The sequence below is a fragment of the Nyctereutes procyonoides genome, unplaced genomic scaffold (genome assembly GCF_905146905.1).
Source record: "Nyctereutes procyonoides isolate TBG_1078 unplaced genomic scaffold, NYPRO_anot_genome, whole genome shotgun sequence".
NCBI lineage: Eukaryota > Metazoa > Chordata > Mammalia > Carnivora > Canidae > Nyctereutes > Nyctereutes procyonoides.
In genome coordinates, this window is record NW_026575139.1 from 28,126,869 (window position 1) to 28,145,186 (window position 18,318).

At 49.9% G+C, this 18,318-nt stretch overlaps 1 protein-coding gene across 1 annotated transcript in view; it reads left to right on the forward strand.

Annotated features, from left to right (window-relative positions):
- Positions 1 to 14,313, forward strand: part of MAP3K9 (mitogen-activated protein kinase kinase kinase 9) — a 76,096-nt gene extending 61,783 nt beyond the window's left edge. The window contains exons 8-11 of the mRNA XM_055304095.1: positions 687 to 840; positions 4,740 to 4,852; positions 5,824 to 6,627; positions 8,008 to 14,313. Coding sequence (XP_055160070.1) covers positions 687 to 840; positions 4,740 to 4,852; positions 5,824 to 6,627; positions 8,008 to 8,492 — 1,556 coding nt within the window. The 3' untranslated portion in view covers positions 8,493 to 14,313. The remainder of the gene's footprint in view (positions 1 to 686; positions 841 to 4,739; positions 4,853 to 5,823; positions 6,628 to 8,007) is intronic.
- The last annotated feature ends 4,005 nt before the right edge of the window (positions 14,314 to 18,318 follow it).

Genomic DNA, 18,318 nt, shown 5'->3' on the forward strand with positions numbered 1-18,318 from the left:
CCTGTTCCTTCCCCTTCTCCTCCTACTCCTGACTTCCCTCTCCATAGTCTTTTTTTTTTTAATTTTTTTAATTTATTTATGATAGTCACAGAGAGAGAGAGAGAGAGAGGCAGAGACAGGCAGAGGGAGAAGCAGGCTCCATGCACCGGGAGCCCGACGTGAGATTCGATCCCGGGTCTCCAGGATCGCGCCCTGGGCCAAAGGCAGGCGCCAAACCGCTGAGCCACCCAGGGATCCCCCCTCTCCATAGTCTTGAGCTCCTCATTGTCTTCCTTTCTCACCAAAATTCCTGTCTGCACTTCCAAGTCTCCATTACCTAACCCTTATCTTTTTTTTCTCCGACCTACCTCCTTACCTACCCACCCCCAATCCAATTCCACCCAACAAAACGAATTCCTTAAGTCAGGTGTGTTTGGAACTTTGGATGTCTGGCTGGCCTAAGCTCCAGCTTTGCACTGGTCTTATGAGACTCTGAGAGGTTTTTCCGTGTTTGGTACTTTGAGAGTGCTAAGTGATTGGTGGCTGAGGACTTGAAGGCTCCACTTGGGCACAGAGTTTTTGAGGAGGCATGACTTCTTCCCTGCAACTCCATATGTGTGTGTCTATGTCTGTCTGATGAGGTGGAGGCTAGTTTTGGGGGGACTCTGTCTATTTTCCAGATCCCATCCAACTTTTGTTATTCACAGTGACACCAGGTGAAAGCAGCAAAACCTGGGGCCGGAGCTCAGTCATCCCGAAAGAGGAAGGGGAGGAGGAGGAGAAGAGGGCCCCCAAGAAGAAAGGACGGACGTGGGGGCCAAGTACACTTGGTCAGAAGGAGCTTGCCTCAGGCGATGAAGGGTAAGAGCCAGAATGGGGGAGATTCTTTCCACATAAAGATGGGTATACGCCTTTAAAACTACGATGTGACATCCTTTTCTTCTGTGGTGTGTTTCATTGCTTTCTGAGAAATGACAGACTTCTTGATCTTTGCAACAGTTTTCCAGTCCTCATTCCCTGGAACCTTCTCCAACAAGGCTCAGCATACTTTTTCTATAAAGGTCCAGATAACAAATATTTTAGGCTTTCGGGTCATATTATCTCTTGCAGCTCCTCCGCTCGAAAAGCAGCCGTAGACTGCGGGCAATCCCTAAATGAAGAGAATGGCTATGTTCATTCAGTAAAACTCTGTAAACACAAGTGGTGGACAGGAGTTAGCCCCTCAGTTATAGTTTGCCAACCCCAAAGGCATCTGACCCAGAGTAGCAAGTAGACCAAACAGTAACCAATGTGAAGAGTTCTGCTGGGTGTTCTACTTAGACGTGGCTCTTCTGACACATGCACTCTGAGCAAAGAGAAGCAAGAGCAGGGGGTTCAGGACTCTCTTGACTTGGAAGCTTATCCCAAAGCAGGGGCAGATGATAATCTGGTAGTGAGTGTCCTCAGATGTAACCCAGGGCCACCAGGACTCCTTTTAGGCCTCTACCTCATAGCCACACTGAGTTGAGGTGTGAGCACCCCCTCTGGGCAAAGCACAAGACCCAGCTTTGTGTCTTAGATATGCTTGCATTATTCCTGTGGCTTACAAGTTAAATTTTTCTCAAGTCTCGGTTCTTTGGAGGCCAGTCCCTTGCAGTGTCATTAGTAGTGGCGATGGTCATCACTGACTGCAGACGCCCCGGGTGTGAATCCTGGCCCCACCAAGCCTCGCCATATGGACTTACGTCTTCTTGTCTATAAAATGGGGGCTCATATCAGCACCCACCCAGTGGAGTTGATGTGAGGATTAATTAAGTTCATCTTCAGGAAGCGCGTACGGGACTAACTGGCTCCTAGGAAGCGTGTGTACGTATCTGCTCCGATGCTTCTCATGCAGTCTCTGTTTCATACCGGAAGGTATGAGCGGAGTAGTTTATGATTCTTATTCTTGGTCTTAGAATCTAGAATCGTGTTTCTTGACTGTTCTAAGTGTGAAAGTAAGCATCAACCCCTCTCTCCCTTTTCAGTCATTATCCTGAACTTGTGTCTGAACCTGTACCTGGTTCTGGTTATTCCTTTGAATGCTAAGAAGATTTCCTGTCCAAAATCTGTTTTCTCATGTCAGATCTGAGCTGAGGTGAAAATTGGTGTGTAAAGGGTTGACTCTTTGAAGCCAGGCTTTAGAAATCACTAGATGCCTTGGAATATGGGGAAAAAAAGGAGGGAGGGAAGGAAGGAAAGAAGGCAGACAGAAAGGAAGGAAGACAGAAAGAGGAAAGAAAAAAAGAGAAAGGAAGGGAGAGAGAAAGAGGAAGGAAGGGAAAAGGAAGGAAGAGAGAGAGAGACAAAGAAAGAAAAGAACGAGAAAGAGAAAGAAAGAGAAATTGGGAAATTTAGATATGTAGGGCAAGCTGCCTAAGCTCTACAAGAGTTCAGTGACTGAGCCCTCTGGGGATGGTCAACTGCTCTGCTGTAGTGGGTTCTGTAGGGAAAAGAGCTCCTCAGTTTGAATTCCTCTGAGCCCTGGGGTGGGTCTGAGAAACTCAGTTTCCCTGAATCTCTTGATATTTCTGATGTTCGTATGATTCCTGATAGGACTGACCAGGTTGGCTGTGGATCCCAGTAGTTTCTATGGTTCTGTTTCATTTATAGATATTTTTTGTCTTGCTAGTAAATTAACTTTATTTCATGCTCCAGAATACTAACTTTGGCATTTTCTTCCCCCTTGCATAGATTTGTCCTCAAAACTGTTGAAGCAGTTCAAAACATGACTTAATTTTTTATGATTCTTAATTCCTATTGAAGAGATAAAGTATATTCTATTCATTCTCGAGTGAAGACCTGTTTAACATCAGAAAGTTTTGAGAATCTCTGTATAATATTTCTAATTTTAGTCACTCTCAATGGAAGAAAATATGTAACAACAAAAAGCCATATTGAATTAAATAATGTTAAGTGGATTTGGCATCTCCATCCTTTTAAAAAATAGCATATATCTTATAGGAAACATACTTGCTGGCTCGTAGACAGCTTGGGCATCTGTGGATCTACGCGGCCTCTGCAGTTATGCTGTGGCTGCTCAGGGACCTTTGTCCCACAGATGGGCAGGTCCTGGGCCTGCAGTAGCTCACGCAGGGCCACCTCATTAAGATTCCTTCATGGTATGGGCTTTGCTGACCAGGCAAGAGGAGGGCAGCTGGTGGCAGAGCTGGACCAGCATTGAGGGCTCTCATGTGGGAGAGACTGAGTTGGATGTGCCCACTGTTGGCTCCTACTGATTTTCTTTATCCATTGAAGATCCCCTCAGAGACGCGAGAAACCTAATGGTTTAAGTACCCCATCAGAATCTCCACATTTCCACCTGGGGTGAGTCTAATCTTCACCCTTCCATCAAATGTGTTTGTAATAAGTCTCCTTTCCATTTCCTTGTTCTCACAGCACTCCCTGTAGAATCGAGCCTCATTAGTGCCAAGGCTGTGCTGACTTGTTTTTTTCAAAGCAGTACCATTGTGCACCCTGGGAACTTCCTGTGTTGATCTGACATTCCCTTTCCTCATTTCCCTGACCACCCCTGTTGTTGGGATTCTCCTGGAACCCTTAGTTATAGGGAGACGATACAGGGGCTATTTATCCTTTGATCTGCAGCACTGGCTTTGATTTTGCTAATCTGGATTCCCATGAACCCAGAGCTAGAAGTGATAAGATTATCAGTTAGAAGTCCCAGGGTGTGGGTTCCAGTAGCATGCTTATCTCTGGCTGTGTATTTTGGTTGAACCACTGGTGCTGGAATGTACTTGAATTAGCTGGCATTTCCGATAGCACTTGAAACGGCGATCTGAAGTGAGAGGAAAAGTTGGTCCTTCTCTCTCCCTCAGGATGGACTGGGAAGAGTGGGCTTTGTTTGAATAGCTTTTTCTGGCCCTAAAATGAAAGCCACCTCTGATTATAATCCTGGTATTTCCAAGGCAACCATAACCCACAGATTCCTCAGTCTTCCCTCGTTATTGTCCATTAAAGAAAAGACCAGTGCTTCTGGGCCTCTGATTCCCCCATTTGTATGAGGGGATTGGGGGGGTACCCCATCAGGATCCTTAGAGTTACTGGCTTGGGGGTGTGAGCTCATCACAGGGATTTGAAAGCAAGCTCCTTGAATTTTCCTCTTCATTCCCAGACAAACCAAAGGCTCGAGTATAGCCTATGTACTCCCCACATAGGTCTGTCCCAAAGTGCACTGGGTTGATGCAGCTTTGTTGGCTGGTTTTTGTTTTCAAAAAGTGGCTTTGAAAGTTGGCTGAGCATGCCATGAGCTTAGAAGGAGTTGAGAAACGGTGTGACTGGAATAGCCTGGCCCATCTCCGCTAGCTTGTCTGCCCAGGGTTTGCCTGGCATTACAGGGTCCCTGATGTCAGCAGTGTGCTGTATACAGTGTCCTGGAATGATGACCTCTCCTGTAAGATGGGCTTGGGCAAGACCCTGGCCAGTGCTGGGCAGTCCTCATTTTTTTCCCCTCCTCTTGCCAGCCTGCCTGCTAGATCTTTCCACAGCTCCATAGCAGCATGTGAAGGGGTGGGTTCATGGCACTGCTTTTCTTTTCCTAGAGCATGTGCACTTCTGTTTATCATGCAAGGGGATTCAGTAATGTTCATTGCTGGTACCCCAAGGCTCTTGGGCTTTGGTAGAATTAAGCACACAGAGGGAGACATTTCCACAGCCCTGTGGAAGTAAGGGTAGAGTAAGGGAAGTGACCTGTTCTAACAGTTTCCTCATTTACTTCTATTCAGCCTCAAGTCCCTGGTAGATGGATACAAACAGTGGTCGTCCAGTGCCCCCAACCTGGGGAAGGGCCCCAGGAGTAGCCCAGCACTGCCGGGGTTCACCAGCCTTATGGAGATAGGTAAGCATTGCCTTTGTCCTGACTCTCTCCGTTCCCTTAGGGAAATTTTGGCCAAGATTCTGGGACTCTTTGAGGACCCCTACTACCACTTCATGGAGGTTGTCTCCTTTTTTACCCAACTCCCAGGCCCCCACCCTATTTCCTCTTTGGTCTCTCTACTCCCATTTTTTTTAACCTTCCCAAATCATAGTTTCTTCTTCCTGCTGCCATGGGGCCTGCCCTTGACCTCCTCTCACAGGGAGCCATTTATAGTCTACAGGGCAATGGGGACAGTGAAACCTTGAATCAGGCACTTCCCTTTGCTGGGGCTCTTTCCTTTGTATCTTAATGAGGGGAGTCTGCAAAACAGGACATGGTGGTAGAAGACACTATGTCTTTCTCTAAGGAAGCTTTCCACTTGCCTGTGATTGCTGAACGGGTAAGGTCTTCTCCAGGCTCTCTTTCAGCAAGCAAGTCCTCTTCTCTCTGAAGATTTCCAACATCATAGTAGGTCAGTTTATGGAGTAGATGCACCTTCACCTATGGAGGAGATTCCAGTCCATTGCAAGACACTGGTCCTGAGACCGGTCTCTAGGCCATCGTTCTAGAAATTCAAGGTCCCCTCCAATGTGATGGTACAAACAAATTAGGAATGTTTCTGTTCTACCCATTATTCCAGGACATTCACACTGTACCTCTTATGTTGAGGATCCCTATGAAAAAAGTAGAAAAGTAGCAGATTTCCTTTTCTGAAAACAGGACGAGAAGCTCTGGAATGGAGAGTGATTTCCTCATGTCGGTCACAGTTGAGTGTGGAGGAGGAAAGCCCTGTGGGTTCAATGCCCGATCCCCTATCCCACCCGTGAGACTATTTGACCTTGTGTTCCTGACAATCCACCAGGAGGCCCAGAGTTGAGGAAAAGGACGAGATTCTTACCTAGGTTGCTTCATCTCCATTTCCTGTTTCCCCTCCCTACCTCTCATCTTCACAGAGGATGAGGACAGCGAAGGCCCAAGGAGTGGGGATTGTCGTCTACAGCATTCACCCAACCAGTCCTACCTCTGTATCCCATTCCCTCGTGGAGAGGATGGGGAGGGCCCCTCCAGCGATGGAGTCCACGAGGAGCCCACCCCAGTCAACTCAGCCACCAGTACCCCTCAGCTGACGCCAACCAACAGCCTCAAGCGGGGCGGCACCCACCACCGCCGTTGTGAGGTGGCTCTGCTTGGCTGCGGGGCCGTTCTCGCAGCCACAGGCCTAGGGTTTGACCTGCTGGAAGCTGGCAAATGCCAGCTGCTTCCCCCGGAGGAGCCTGAGCCACCAGCCCGGGAGGAGAAGAAGAGGCGCGAGGGTCTTTTTCAGAGGGCCAGCCGTCCTCGTCGGAGCACCAGCCCCCCATCCCGGAAGCTCTTCAAGAAGGAGGAGCCCATGCTGTTGCTAGGAGACCCCTCTGCCTCCCTCACGCTGCTTTCTCTCTCCTCCATCTCTGAGTGCAACTCCACCCGCTCCCTGCTGCGTTCTGACAGCGACGAGATCGTGGTGTACGAGATGCCTGTCAGTCCGGTCGAGGCCCCGCCCCTGACCCCTTGCACCCACAACCCCCTGGTCAACGTCCGAGTGGAACGCTTCAAGCGAGACCCTAACCAGTCCCTGACCCCTACCCACGTCACCCTTACAGCCCCCACGCAGCCCAGCGGTCACCGGCGGACTCCCTCGGATGGGGCCCTCAAGCCAGCGGCTCTCCTAGCCAGCAGGAGCCCCTCCAGCAATGGGTTGAGCCCCAGCCCTGGAGCAGGTGGGTGCTGTCTTCCTCCTCTTTTCTCTTTCGTGCCCTTGTGCCTCCCCCTGGAGTGGCAATATCAGACTGGATGCCATTCATCCTCTGACTCGGCCCCCCCGGGAGGACGTGCTGCTATGTGGTTGGAGAGGTGGCCAGGCTGGCTGCCTTCTCTCTGTCCTGTGCCTCACGAGGCCTTTGCTGAGGAGTGAAGGAAGACAAGCAGGCAGGTTCTAGGAAGAATGGGACCCAGGGCGCCATGTTCAGGCCCTGGGTCTTACAGTACACGGTGCAAGTGCTTTCAGGGTACAGGAGGGGCAGGAGCCTGGCTTGGGCTGTTCCCTGAAGTGGAGACTGAACTTACTAGAAGGAATGCCATACTGCACCTAGGAGGGGTATTTGGTGCCACGTGGCTGGGCGCCCCTGCCTGTCATTGCAGTGTTAGTACACACATACTCACGGGCACGCTTCCTCTTGCGCATCCTGCCCTGCATCACTCATCCCTTACTCATGCCTGGCTCCCCGGACGTGGAGAGGTGTCCAGCTACAAGGCTGTGCCTGGGCATAGGCTTGCCTTCTCCATCTGACACGGAGCCACCTGGGCATACATGTCCTAGGTCTTTCCACCACCATCCCTTGCTCCCTAGAGACCTAAGTCTGACTCTGAAACCCCTCTCACCCAGTAGAAGACAACGAGATGGCAATTGAGATTTCAGTGATATTTGAGTATAAATGACATTGTATTTTTCCTTCCAGCGTGCTCTGCCCCTCTTTAGATTTTTGTTGTTGTCCTGAGATATGTGTCCTCTTTGGGAAGGGACCTTATAAGTCATCTTCAGATTTGTGATACTTAGATTTGTTCTTACCTTACATGTTTATTCCCTGAATAAACTGGGAATGAACAGATCCTTCCTTAAGTCGTGTCAGCGAACTTTCTTGGTAAAGGGCCAGATAGTAAATATTTTAGGCTTCGTGGGTCGTCTGGTCTCTATGGTAACTACTCCACACTGCTGCTCTAGTGGGAGAGCAGGCAATAGGTGTGGCTGTGTTACCATAAAACTTTATTTACAAAAAAAAAGAAAAAAACTTTATTTAAAAACACAGGGTGGCCTGTGGGTGGTAGTTGTGCCTTAAGTTTTTTTCACTATAGATGTGACCCCCATATGTCACATTATTATTTTATTATCAGATACAGTGCTCATGGCCTTCTAGTTCACTACCGTATCCCCAGTGCCTCCCAGCACACTGCACTGCACGTAGTAGGTGCTCATTAAATATTTGTCACTCAGTTTAGCCCAATGAACAGGGGTGTGGCAAATGTGGGGAGGGGGCAGCATATATCTGGCTCAGCAATGTGGTGCCGTCATCTGATGCCTCTCCCTTTGTCTCTTTGACCAGGAACGTTGAAAACCCCCAGCCCCAGCCGAGACCCAGGTGAATTCCCCCGTCTGCCTGACCCCAATGTGGTCTTTCCCCCAACCCCAAGGCGCTGGAACACACAGCAGGACTCCACCTTGGAGAGACCCAAGACCCTAGAGTTTCTGCCTCGGCCACGTCCCTCTGCCAACCGGCAACGGCTGGACCCTTGGTGGTTCGTGTCTCCCAGCCACGCCCGCAGCGCCTCCCCAGCCAACAGCTCCAGCACCGAAACGCCCAGCAACCTGGACTCGTGCTTTGCTAGCAGCAGCAGCACTGTGGAGGAACGGCCTGGACTTCCAGCCCTGCTCCCGTTCCAGGCAGGACCGCTGCCCCCTGCCGAGCGGACGCTTCTGGATCTGGACGCAGAAGGCCAGAGTCAGGACAGCACTGTTCCGCTGTGCAGAGCTGAACTGAACACACACAGGCCTGCCCCTTATGAGATTCAGCAAGAGTTCTGGTCCTAGCGTGAAAAGGGTCGGGGGCGGGCAAGGGGGAAAGCAGGAGGAGATAGGGGGAGCTGGCTGGCACAGCCCTTTCTCAGAGTTGGACCCCCTGAAATCCAGCCCTACTTCTTGCACTGATAATGCACTTTGAAGATGGGAGGGGTGGAAGCAGGACCGCTTCAGAGGGTCCCCTGCCCTGCAGGGCCTTTCCACCCATGTGCCCCGGAAGGGGCTGTGGCCACCGGCTCTGGCTGTGTAGGGGAGGGTGGGGTGCGTGCATGTCCCCCACCCTCCACAGTCTTCCTCGCCTTTAGGGTGACTCTGCAGGGTCACTCAGCCAAATCTGTCTGCTGCTCCCTCTCCTCAGCCCCCTGGGTAAGCCCAGAGCCTGTCCTGGAGTCCTTTCGTTAGCCCTGCGTTCAGCCTTCCCAAACACCAGTACTGGATGTCCCGTGATTGATTTTGCTCCTCTTCCACGTTTTTCCCCAACACCCATGAATCAGAATCCCATTCATGGGAGATAGGAGCTTTTCCGTGTCCTAAGCCCTTACATGCCAGCTGGAGGACAGAAGGCAAGGTGCCCCGGTGTGGGATGCATCTGTTGCTGGACCTGGCACATCCCTGCTTGCACTTCCAGGTGCCCCGCCCCCCCCTTTATTTATTTGAGCCTCATGGGGACCTGCCTCAGTGAGAGCTGGGGAGGGGGAGAAGGGGTTAGGAAAAACAGAGTCGAGTTGCAGCCAAGAGGGTAACAGAGTCTGTCCTGGTTCCTTTTGGAAACATGCAAATAAAGGCAGAAACCAGCACCCGTTGGTGGCACCCATCTCCTACCTGGGGTCTGGACACGGCCAGACCAGTTTCTGCTACCAACGTGCTCATCCCAGGGATCGTTTCTTGGGAGACTCACTTAACTGGTGCCAGTTCTGAAGCCAGAGACAAAGTCCCTGTGTTTGTCCATTTTGTTACCCGATCTTTATGTGTAAGGCCCTCCCCTTGGTCTTTCCCCTCCAATCCCTACAATTGGTGAACTTTGGGTTATGTATTTGGTTGCTAGAGACTTTGCACTGCACCAAAATAGCATACTGGTGGTGTTGGGGTGGGCGGCTCCCGGACACTGGGAGCTAGAACTGTGGGGATTTCTCAGCCAGGCCATCCATTGTGGGATGCCCTTGAGGCAAAACGGAGCCTTAGTGGTACCTGCCGCAAATGGATATGGTGAGGCGATGATGTTTGTAAGCCCCTGACATGTAAGGTTTGAGCCCTGGGCATTGCCTACTGACCATGGCCTCTTGCCTCTTGCCTCTGTGTGCAGGTGGCCCCTGATGCTGGGCTCTGGACCCTCAGCAGGGTAGGAAAGAGAGCAGAGGCCAATCCTGAGTTTTCTGGAATTTGTTTCTTTAACTTGAATTTTGAATTGCTTCTGGAGCTTTCTCCTGTGTACCTTCACTCTTCCCCTTACCCTGAGGCCTCCTCGGTCTTTGTGTGGGACACACATAAACTTGATTGGGAGCAGAGCCTTAGGTCATGCTCCTCTAGCCTACAAACTCTCCAAATGTTGCTTCAGTGTCCTGTATTGTGGAGTATTTCCCTGGGGATGTTGTAGGACCGCTTGCAGGCTCCCTGTGTTTGCTGCCTGGATGCTGGAATGGGGAGAGCAATAGAGCTGGCTCCGGTGATACGTATGGTCACTGCTCACTCTCTCTCTCTCTCTCTCTCTCTCACTCTCTCTCTCTCTCTCTCTGTAACTGATAAAGTCCCAACCTGGGAATGAATAAAGGGGTGACCTTGGTTTTCAATTGCTCCTTGTTTTATGAGCTCACTGGCACTTTGGTTCAAGCATCCCCTCGCCCATCTTGGGTGGGAGGCACTCTTAGTTTGTCGTTGCCTGGGACTTTGCGGTTGTGTCTCATCTCTCCTTTGCTTTGTTCAGTGAAGACTGTAAGAGATGATTTTTGCCTTCATCCCCTCACCCCTTGGCTAGAAGGGGAAACAATGTGAATCCTATCCACAGTTCCAGCCAACCAAGTGACTCCCTTTCACTCTTGATGGGGAGAAGGCCGCAGATTGTCTGTTCTGTGCCCTTCCCTGGCCTCTCCATAGCCCCAGTTCCTAAGTCACTAACACATCTGAAAACCATTGGCTCCACTGAATGGCTCCACATTCAGCCCAATCCAAACTGTGCTGGCTCTGGACGGTGCTCTGTGCTCTGATGCAGTTGACCGTTTTCTACTTTTTGTTATTTTTTTAGGCTGCAGCCTTTTTTTTGGAAGCAGTAGTATAACTGTCGTAGTGTGTGCTGAATCGTGGCCACTTGGCATTGAGAGGTTGAACCCATTTCTTACTCTTCCATCCAGAGGGAAGACAAGGGAAGCGTGGGTCGGCTAAGGGTAAAATTGCACCTGCAAGAGGCAGAAGCGGGGTTAGTGAAGCTGCTTCTGTGAGCTTGCAGGAAAACAAGAGATCTTCCTCAGCTGCCCCAAACCCCGGCTCTGGTGGGCCCCTGCCTGCCACACTCTCTGCCTCTGTGAAGTGAGGCTTGGTTGGATAAGGATCCTGTATGGTAATGGCTTTGAGTTGCTTCCTAGGCACTTCTGCTCCCTGGTCTCTGTGGTCATGATCAGGAGCAAGCCTTGAAGCTGGGATCAGGTCCTACATTGGTGTCGGCCAGCATTTCTCTCCTGGTCTCTTCCCTCCTCTTCCCTTGAGAACACTGTCCCTTTGCTCTCGGCAGGTGTTCACTACCTGGAAGATACTGCTCTCTGCTCTTCCTCCTGGAACCTTCGTCTCCTTCTACTGATTCTAAACAGGATTATTCTCTGTTTACCCCCTTGGGGATCCAGGCCACTGCCAGGGACTGAGTGGATATCCCCATCATCCCCGTATGTTATTTCTAAGAGGCTTTGGTGGATGCTCTTCACTCCACATCCTTTAGAATCCTAAGGGTCTGGTAGTAATGATGAAGGTGGCAGTGATGATATCTTACAATTTGTCAACTCAGAATAGTGTGACCTTTACAAAATGGCATCATTGTCCTTCTGATATACTTGCTGGTGGAGAAAAGGAAATGCTTAAAGAGGAAGAAATTCAAGGGAAGAGAAATTGAAAAGCTGCTTGGACTGGCTGCTGAGGCAGGCACCAAGCTCTTGAGACCTGAACAGGATGGCCCTATTCCACCTTCTGCTTTGCTCTCTGGCCTCGGACTCCTCTTTTAGCTCCTCTCAGGTTTCTTTCCTGTAAAAGCAACCATTACCTGCTTCCCTGTCAAGGGCAACAGAGAACATGTATCAGAGCAGGTCAGTGAAGCACGCGGCTCCCTGCTGGCCGTTTGGATGAATTGCTGAATTAACAGTGTGGTTCTCACCACTTTTGCCTCTTAAGAGATTTGCCTACCGTTTCTTCCTTTGGTTTCTGGAAGAGTAGTGATTTGGGGTTGGCTTAGCAGGACTCATGGGGGCTGTGGTCAGGCACATGCATTTCTGCATTTATGTAGCACCTGGTGTTCATAAGCATCCTTTCCCCCACCTACCTTGTCAGGCTGGTCCTCACCACTACTGTCTTAGGAAGGAGGAACCAGGAGATGGGGAAGCGTGGAGGCGGCACCAGGATGACATTTTGGGGTCTCACATTTTTTAGGAGTCATTCCCAGAGTCTGCTTTGTTTAGAGACTGGAATCAGGCCAATTCCTGGAAGAATTTTGGTGAGAAGTTCTGCTGGCCCTTGAGACACGTGTCCTGGTGTGAGGTTCCTGACAAGGGCCCCTTTCCCTCAGACCACGGATGCTCAGGGACACCATAAGACACCCCAAGGGCACCTAGGTGTGGCTTGTGTCAACACTCTTGTTCTTCAGTCCCCACACTGGAGGGCACCTCCCCACCCCCTGTCCCCCCACAAGGAGGGAGATACCTCCTGAGCATCAGTGACTCTTCAAGCTCGCTTTTAACAAAAGCACAGAACAGCAGACTCTGAATGCCGGACGGCTGTGAGTGGTACGTTTCAGGGAGCCTTGACCTCTTCCTCGTGAGTTCAAATCAAGCCTATGCTTTTGACCCAGGTATGTGAGGGCCCACCTTCAGGCAGGTTAGAAACACTCCATTGCCTCTTGAAGGATCTGGGGGAAGCAGCAGATGTTGCCCTTTCTGAGTGCCAGGCTTTTCCTGAAAGTTTTGCCAGAGACTGTGGACCTGGGTCAGAGGTGAGAGCAGCTTGAAGCACATTGTGACCATAAGCAACCATGGTGGTGGGAGTGGCAGGAAAGTGGTGACCTGAGCTGCCTACGTACTAGTTGTGTGAAGTTACAAATGTTTCTTCCCCTCTCTGAACCTCTGAGCCCAACCGGGAACTGAGGATGCTATCTTCCCTACCTGAAGTACGAAGCCCTTTAACTTTAAAATGTATGATGATCCTGGAACCCAAGGTCCAACACTGATGAGCCTCACCTTGCTAGATGGCTTCCCTTTGTGGAGAAAAGTGTGTGTGTGTGTGTGTGTGTGTGTGTGTGTGTGTGTGTGTGTGTGTGTGTGGTTGTTAAGTCAAAACCAGTCGAATATTGGCAGTTTCCTGTGGTTCAACCTACAAGGCCACCTGCCTCTCTCCTTGACTTCAGGCATGAGGATGACTTCTTGTCAAGCTGCATTTATTCCTAGGAACACATTCCCAATGCTCTCTTCTTTCAGACAAACCATTGCTTTCTTAGATTAGGAATCCTAATTAGTGAAAATCCACATTAGAAAGGAAAACCCACTGCTGCTTCTGGGAGTCCTCAGGCCCTAGCACCTTCCTGGCTTCACCTGGACATTCGCCATCTCAAGCACTGGCGTTTGAAGGCAGGATGCAGAGACTGGAGTCCTGGCTAAGTAACAGGATTCAGGTGCCTAATTAACCTGACCCAGCTCTGGGCTCCTTCCTGGTTGGCTGTGCAGGCCAGGTGAGCCTCTCCTCAACTCCTTAGACTGTTAACTATTTTCCATTTATCCTGATGAGATACAGCACCCCCCTCCTTTGTTCGTTTCTGGTCTTGGGCCCTGGAAGCACCCTGGCCTCCCTAGGCTGCTCAGGGAGCCCTAGCATTCGTTGTTCTGAAGGTTTCCTTACTCTGGAGCCAGGAGGACTGGTCATCCTGATTCTTACTGCCTGTGGCTCCCCATGCAACCCCTGCCTGTAGCCTTGCCCTGGGTCTTTAGCTCACCACCGCAGCTGGGGTAGAGAAGAGCCATTGTATTGAGTTGCATGCCCTTGGCACCCATTTGGAGCAAAGAAGGGAGGTGATGAACTCGTCAACTTTCTCTAGTTTTCCTCACTGTCCATCCTAAACACACACACAGACACGCACGCCCGCTCGCTCACACACTCACATGCTTGCACACAGATTTAAACTATCTTCTGGAGGTTTAAGAAAAAAGGTTTTACTTGGTTTGCAGAAATGCTTGCTTTGGGATTTTTCTCCTTGTTAGAGCCTTTGAGTCCAGGTAAAGTGAAAGTTCACATATGTGTTCATTTTTTTTCTCTGTAATGAGCTACTGGTCTTTATCCCTAGGCCTTCCCTGCTCCAGTGTCTTGTCCATATGTCCTGACCCTGTGTCCTTGAATTCCCATTTTGCTTTGGGATTTAAGTTATTGTAATTTGTCAACAATATTTAAAAATAGAAAAGTCCTGAAGAAAACTTACCAGGTTCTTTTCTTTGGCTTTTTTTTTTTTTCAAGGTACTGTAAATTGTTAACTAGGGATGCCAAGCAGGCTTGGTTCAATGGCTAAACCTCTTACCGTATTACAGTGTAATGCTGATTCAGCCTGGTCCCACCACCAGAGCACACACAGACTTGAATAAAACTGTTACAACAATGACTTCTGGTTTGTTGAGTGCTTTGAAAGCATCCCCTTTCCCCTCTTTCTCATTAAACACAATGTCCAAGTAACTGGCTCTTTCTGGGGGATTTCCATATGTAGAGAAAAATAAAAACTATGGTGCAGGGCAGCCTGGGTGACAAGTGGTTTAGCGCCGCCTTCAGCCCAGGGTGTGACCCTGGAGCCCTGGGATCAAGTCCCACGTCAGGCTCCCTGCATGGAGCCTGCTTCTCCCTCTGCCTGTGTCTCTGCCTCTCTCTCTCTCTCTTTCTCATGAATGAATAAATAAATAAAATCTTAAAAAGAAAAAAACTGTGGTGCAGAAAAGGGAGGAGCCTCCCTTCAGTCCCTGGAGCCCCCAGCTGGACCACAGGGGCCCTTCTGGCCCATCGCACCAAGCGTCACCTGTCCAGATGGTCCCGTCTCTTCTCACAACTGACTTTTGCACAGGCTACAGATTTGGGCTTTCAGAACCCCCAGCAAGCCTGTGCTGTATTCTACTATCATCATCCACCCTGATGTTCCTGGTGAAGTTGTGAGTGGAGCTAAGAGGGCAAACACAAATGGAGTTGTACACTTGTAGACAAGATTTGCTGACTGTGAGGAGAATCTTAGGTTTCCGTGTAGTCTTGATGCTCTCAGTGGCACTAGCCAGCTGTGTGCCCTTGGGCAAGCCACTTCACTGCTCTGAACCTCTTCTGGAGCAAGTTGACCACCAAGCAGCCTTTGTGCCTTCACTTCTGGGAGTATATGTTAGATGGAGCTGAGGGTGAAAGCAGATGGGAAGACGCTTGTTGGAGGCTATTCTCCGTTCCTTAGTCTCCTATTTCATCATTCAGCTGCATGTGGAAGACGCCTTCTGAAACTTCTATATTGACACTCTCATGCTTTAATGCTGTGACTCTGTATCTCATGCCATATGGCTTAGCTTCATCCTCTGCAACCCAGGAGGGGTGACAAGTTCAGTTCTATGCTGGATGCTGAGACTGAGAAGAAAGATGACCTTTGGTTGAACTTCAAGGTGAGTTTGTCCAGGGGCCATGTAATCTTTAGAAAGCAGATTGCGCTAAGATGGAAAAATCCAAACTCCTTGCTAGAGAAGATGCCATGAAAGGTGCCATATGCCGTGTGCAGTCATGTGAATTGCTCCATGTTTCTGGAAGGCAGTTTGGCCGTGTGGCATTAATTCCATAACATGGGCTCAGAAATTGAATTCAGTAATAAACACTAGCTACAGTATGCCCAGCACTGTTAAGACTTGACCTATGTTATCTTATTCATAACATCTCAACATCTTTAAGAGCAGACCCCATTTTATCTCCATTATATATTGAGGCAAATGAGGATCAGAGTCAAATAATATGCCCAAGGCCACACAATTATGAAATGGTGGAGCTGGGATCTTTCTGATTCTAACATCTGCACTTGTATCACAAGATGAGTCAGATGAGGGATGTCTGGGTGGCTCAGTCAGTTAAGCCTCTGACTCTTGATTTTGGCTCAGGTTATGATCTTAGGGTCATGAGATCGAGCCCCACATTGGGCTCCCTGCTCAGTGAGGCGTCTGCTTGTCTCCCTCTCCTGCTCCTCCCGCCCCCCACTCTCTCTCTCTCTTAAATAAATCTTAAAAAATAAAGTGTTCCTTACTTTTGGAATTTTTAACTTTTTCTTACATTGAATATATGTTACTTCTACATTTGGCAAAAAAAAAAAAAAAAAGGTGAATCCAGTAGTTTGGGGTATTTTCCCATGATACCAGGTTCTCCTGCAGATGCTCCAGAAGCCTAGGCCACTTGCTTGAAGGCTGCTCCCTGCCCTGAGTAATGCAGCAAGGTGACTTCAGACCAGGGTCAGGATCAGGACAAGCTTCCAGGTCCTAATGGAATCTCCCCTGACCCCTTTTCTCATTTCTTCCTCCAGTTTGAGAGATGATGCTGAAAGGGTGAGTCATCTGCAGAATGCAAGCAGATCCTAGTGAAGAGACAGGAACAGAGGAAATTCTGGAAGGAAGTACCACGGAGGTCTCCTAGAGGGCACAGCTTGTTAAGAATATCGGGTCCTGGGCTGGCGCACAGTATGCTCTTACATTTGCAACACACCCACACAGCACACAGACCTCAGCACAAGGAGCTGGGCTGGGGTTGGGTACACCGCACCCTGTTTACTTGACTGTGGAATGTGCTTCATTCAAGGCTGGGACCCATGTGCTAATCCTCTGATCCCTGCAGTTCCCACCCAATCTAGTCTGACCAGCTCAAGTTGGAGAACCTGTTTTGGCAAAGGTGGGTGGAGTCAGGGGTTGTCTGCTGCTCAGCCCCGCTCCTCCTCTCAGACACTGGTCACATTGTGGCCACCCAATCAGGAGAGCCCCCTGCAGAGTCTCAAAGGCAGGCCCTGGAGGCTTCTTTGTGATCAAGGGAAAAGGGGGGGTTGGGACACCCCACTGTCTGTAGCAAGAGATCCGTATTCTTTAACATGGCTTTGAGGGTCCTTCACAATCTGGTCCCAGCCTAGCATAATTTCCCTGCCCCTAGCTCTTCCTCACCCTCAGACTGTACCCTTCCCTGTTTCCCATAAGATTTAATCTTCCAGGAACTAAGGCCTCCTGCTGGAGAGAGCATTACCTTCTTTTTGAGCAGATGCTCTGCTACCTACCCAGGTGTCTAGGCTGACTGTAACCTGATGAAGTGGTTGGATTTGGGGTGGGAGAGGCAAGAGAGCATTAGGCCAGGGATGGAGGGAAAGAGTAGAAAGAGAGACGGGACCCTACCCTCTAGAACACCACACTCTCCCTCGTGAGACAGAAAATGCTGGCATGCACTGCACACAGCAGGGCTCCTATGACAAAGGCAGTCCTGGGGGCCAAGGTCAGTGAGCAGTGACCTGTTAAAGAGGTGCCGACTCCCATCATGCTCTGTGCTTTACCCAACCTGGAAAGAGAAGAATCACCCTTCCGACCCATGCTGACTGAGGGCCTACTCTGGGTGGCGATTCAATGTGACAGGCAAATTCCAGTCCTGTTGGGGCCCAGACAGGTCGATGAGGGATGTGTTCTTGAGAAGATAGGATGTGGTAGGGGGCAGTGGTGGCTGGAGAGGCCTGCCCCATCTGAGGGAGTCCACCAAAAAAAAGAGTGCATAAACACAGCCCCCCTGTACTTTAAACTCTGAGAGTGGATGAATGAGACAGAAAAGGGCTGTTGCCTTTTAGGAATGTACCCTGTAGTGGAGAAAATCAGGTGAGGACACAAGAAGGGCACTGGGGGAGTACACATACACACAGGGTTTGTGGGGGTGGAGGGAGGAAGCGGGGTCTAAGCTGAGGCCAGAGAGGAGTAAGATTCGGCCCCTGGGTGGTGATGGTGGCGGGGATCCCAAGGATGATTCTTGCAGTCCCTGTGAAGGGACTTTTTATTCTCTGCCAGATTGCTTCTCTAGCATTCCTCACCTCACAAGGCACTTAGTTCTTGTAGCCTTGTCTTTATCATAAGTGTTGGGCTTAGGTAATAAACTTTAGCAGAGATGGGAGGTAGAGTGGGTGCTTCCAGCTGGGATCCCCTGAGCTGTTTAGTTGGCCCCAGCCTGAGGGGGACCGTGGATCTTTAAGGAGGCTTTCTGTGGAGAACCAGAAAAGGGTGTGGCAGTGGGGAATAACACATGGGGTGAAGGGTTTGGGGCACAGGGGGTCTTGACCCCCATCTCTCGGCAAGTGATATTAATGACAGGCTATAACAGCCCCTCCCTCCTTCCTCTGGCAGTGCATATTAAGAGGTAGAGCAACAATTTTCAAAGTCTATGGATTTTCAAGTCTATAGACCCCTGGGGGTCTGCAAGGTCAAAACTATTTTTCCAGTGATATTAACTGTTATCCTTTTGCTGTGTTGATACCTGCACCAGGAGTGCCAAACAGTGATGCATAAAACTCCTGGCACCTAAGCACGTGTCATGGCAGGAACGCCAAACTAGACTGTACTTGTACCCTTCACCACCACGCACTCACAAGAAC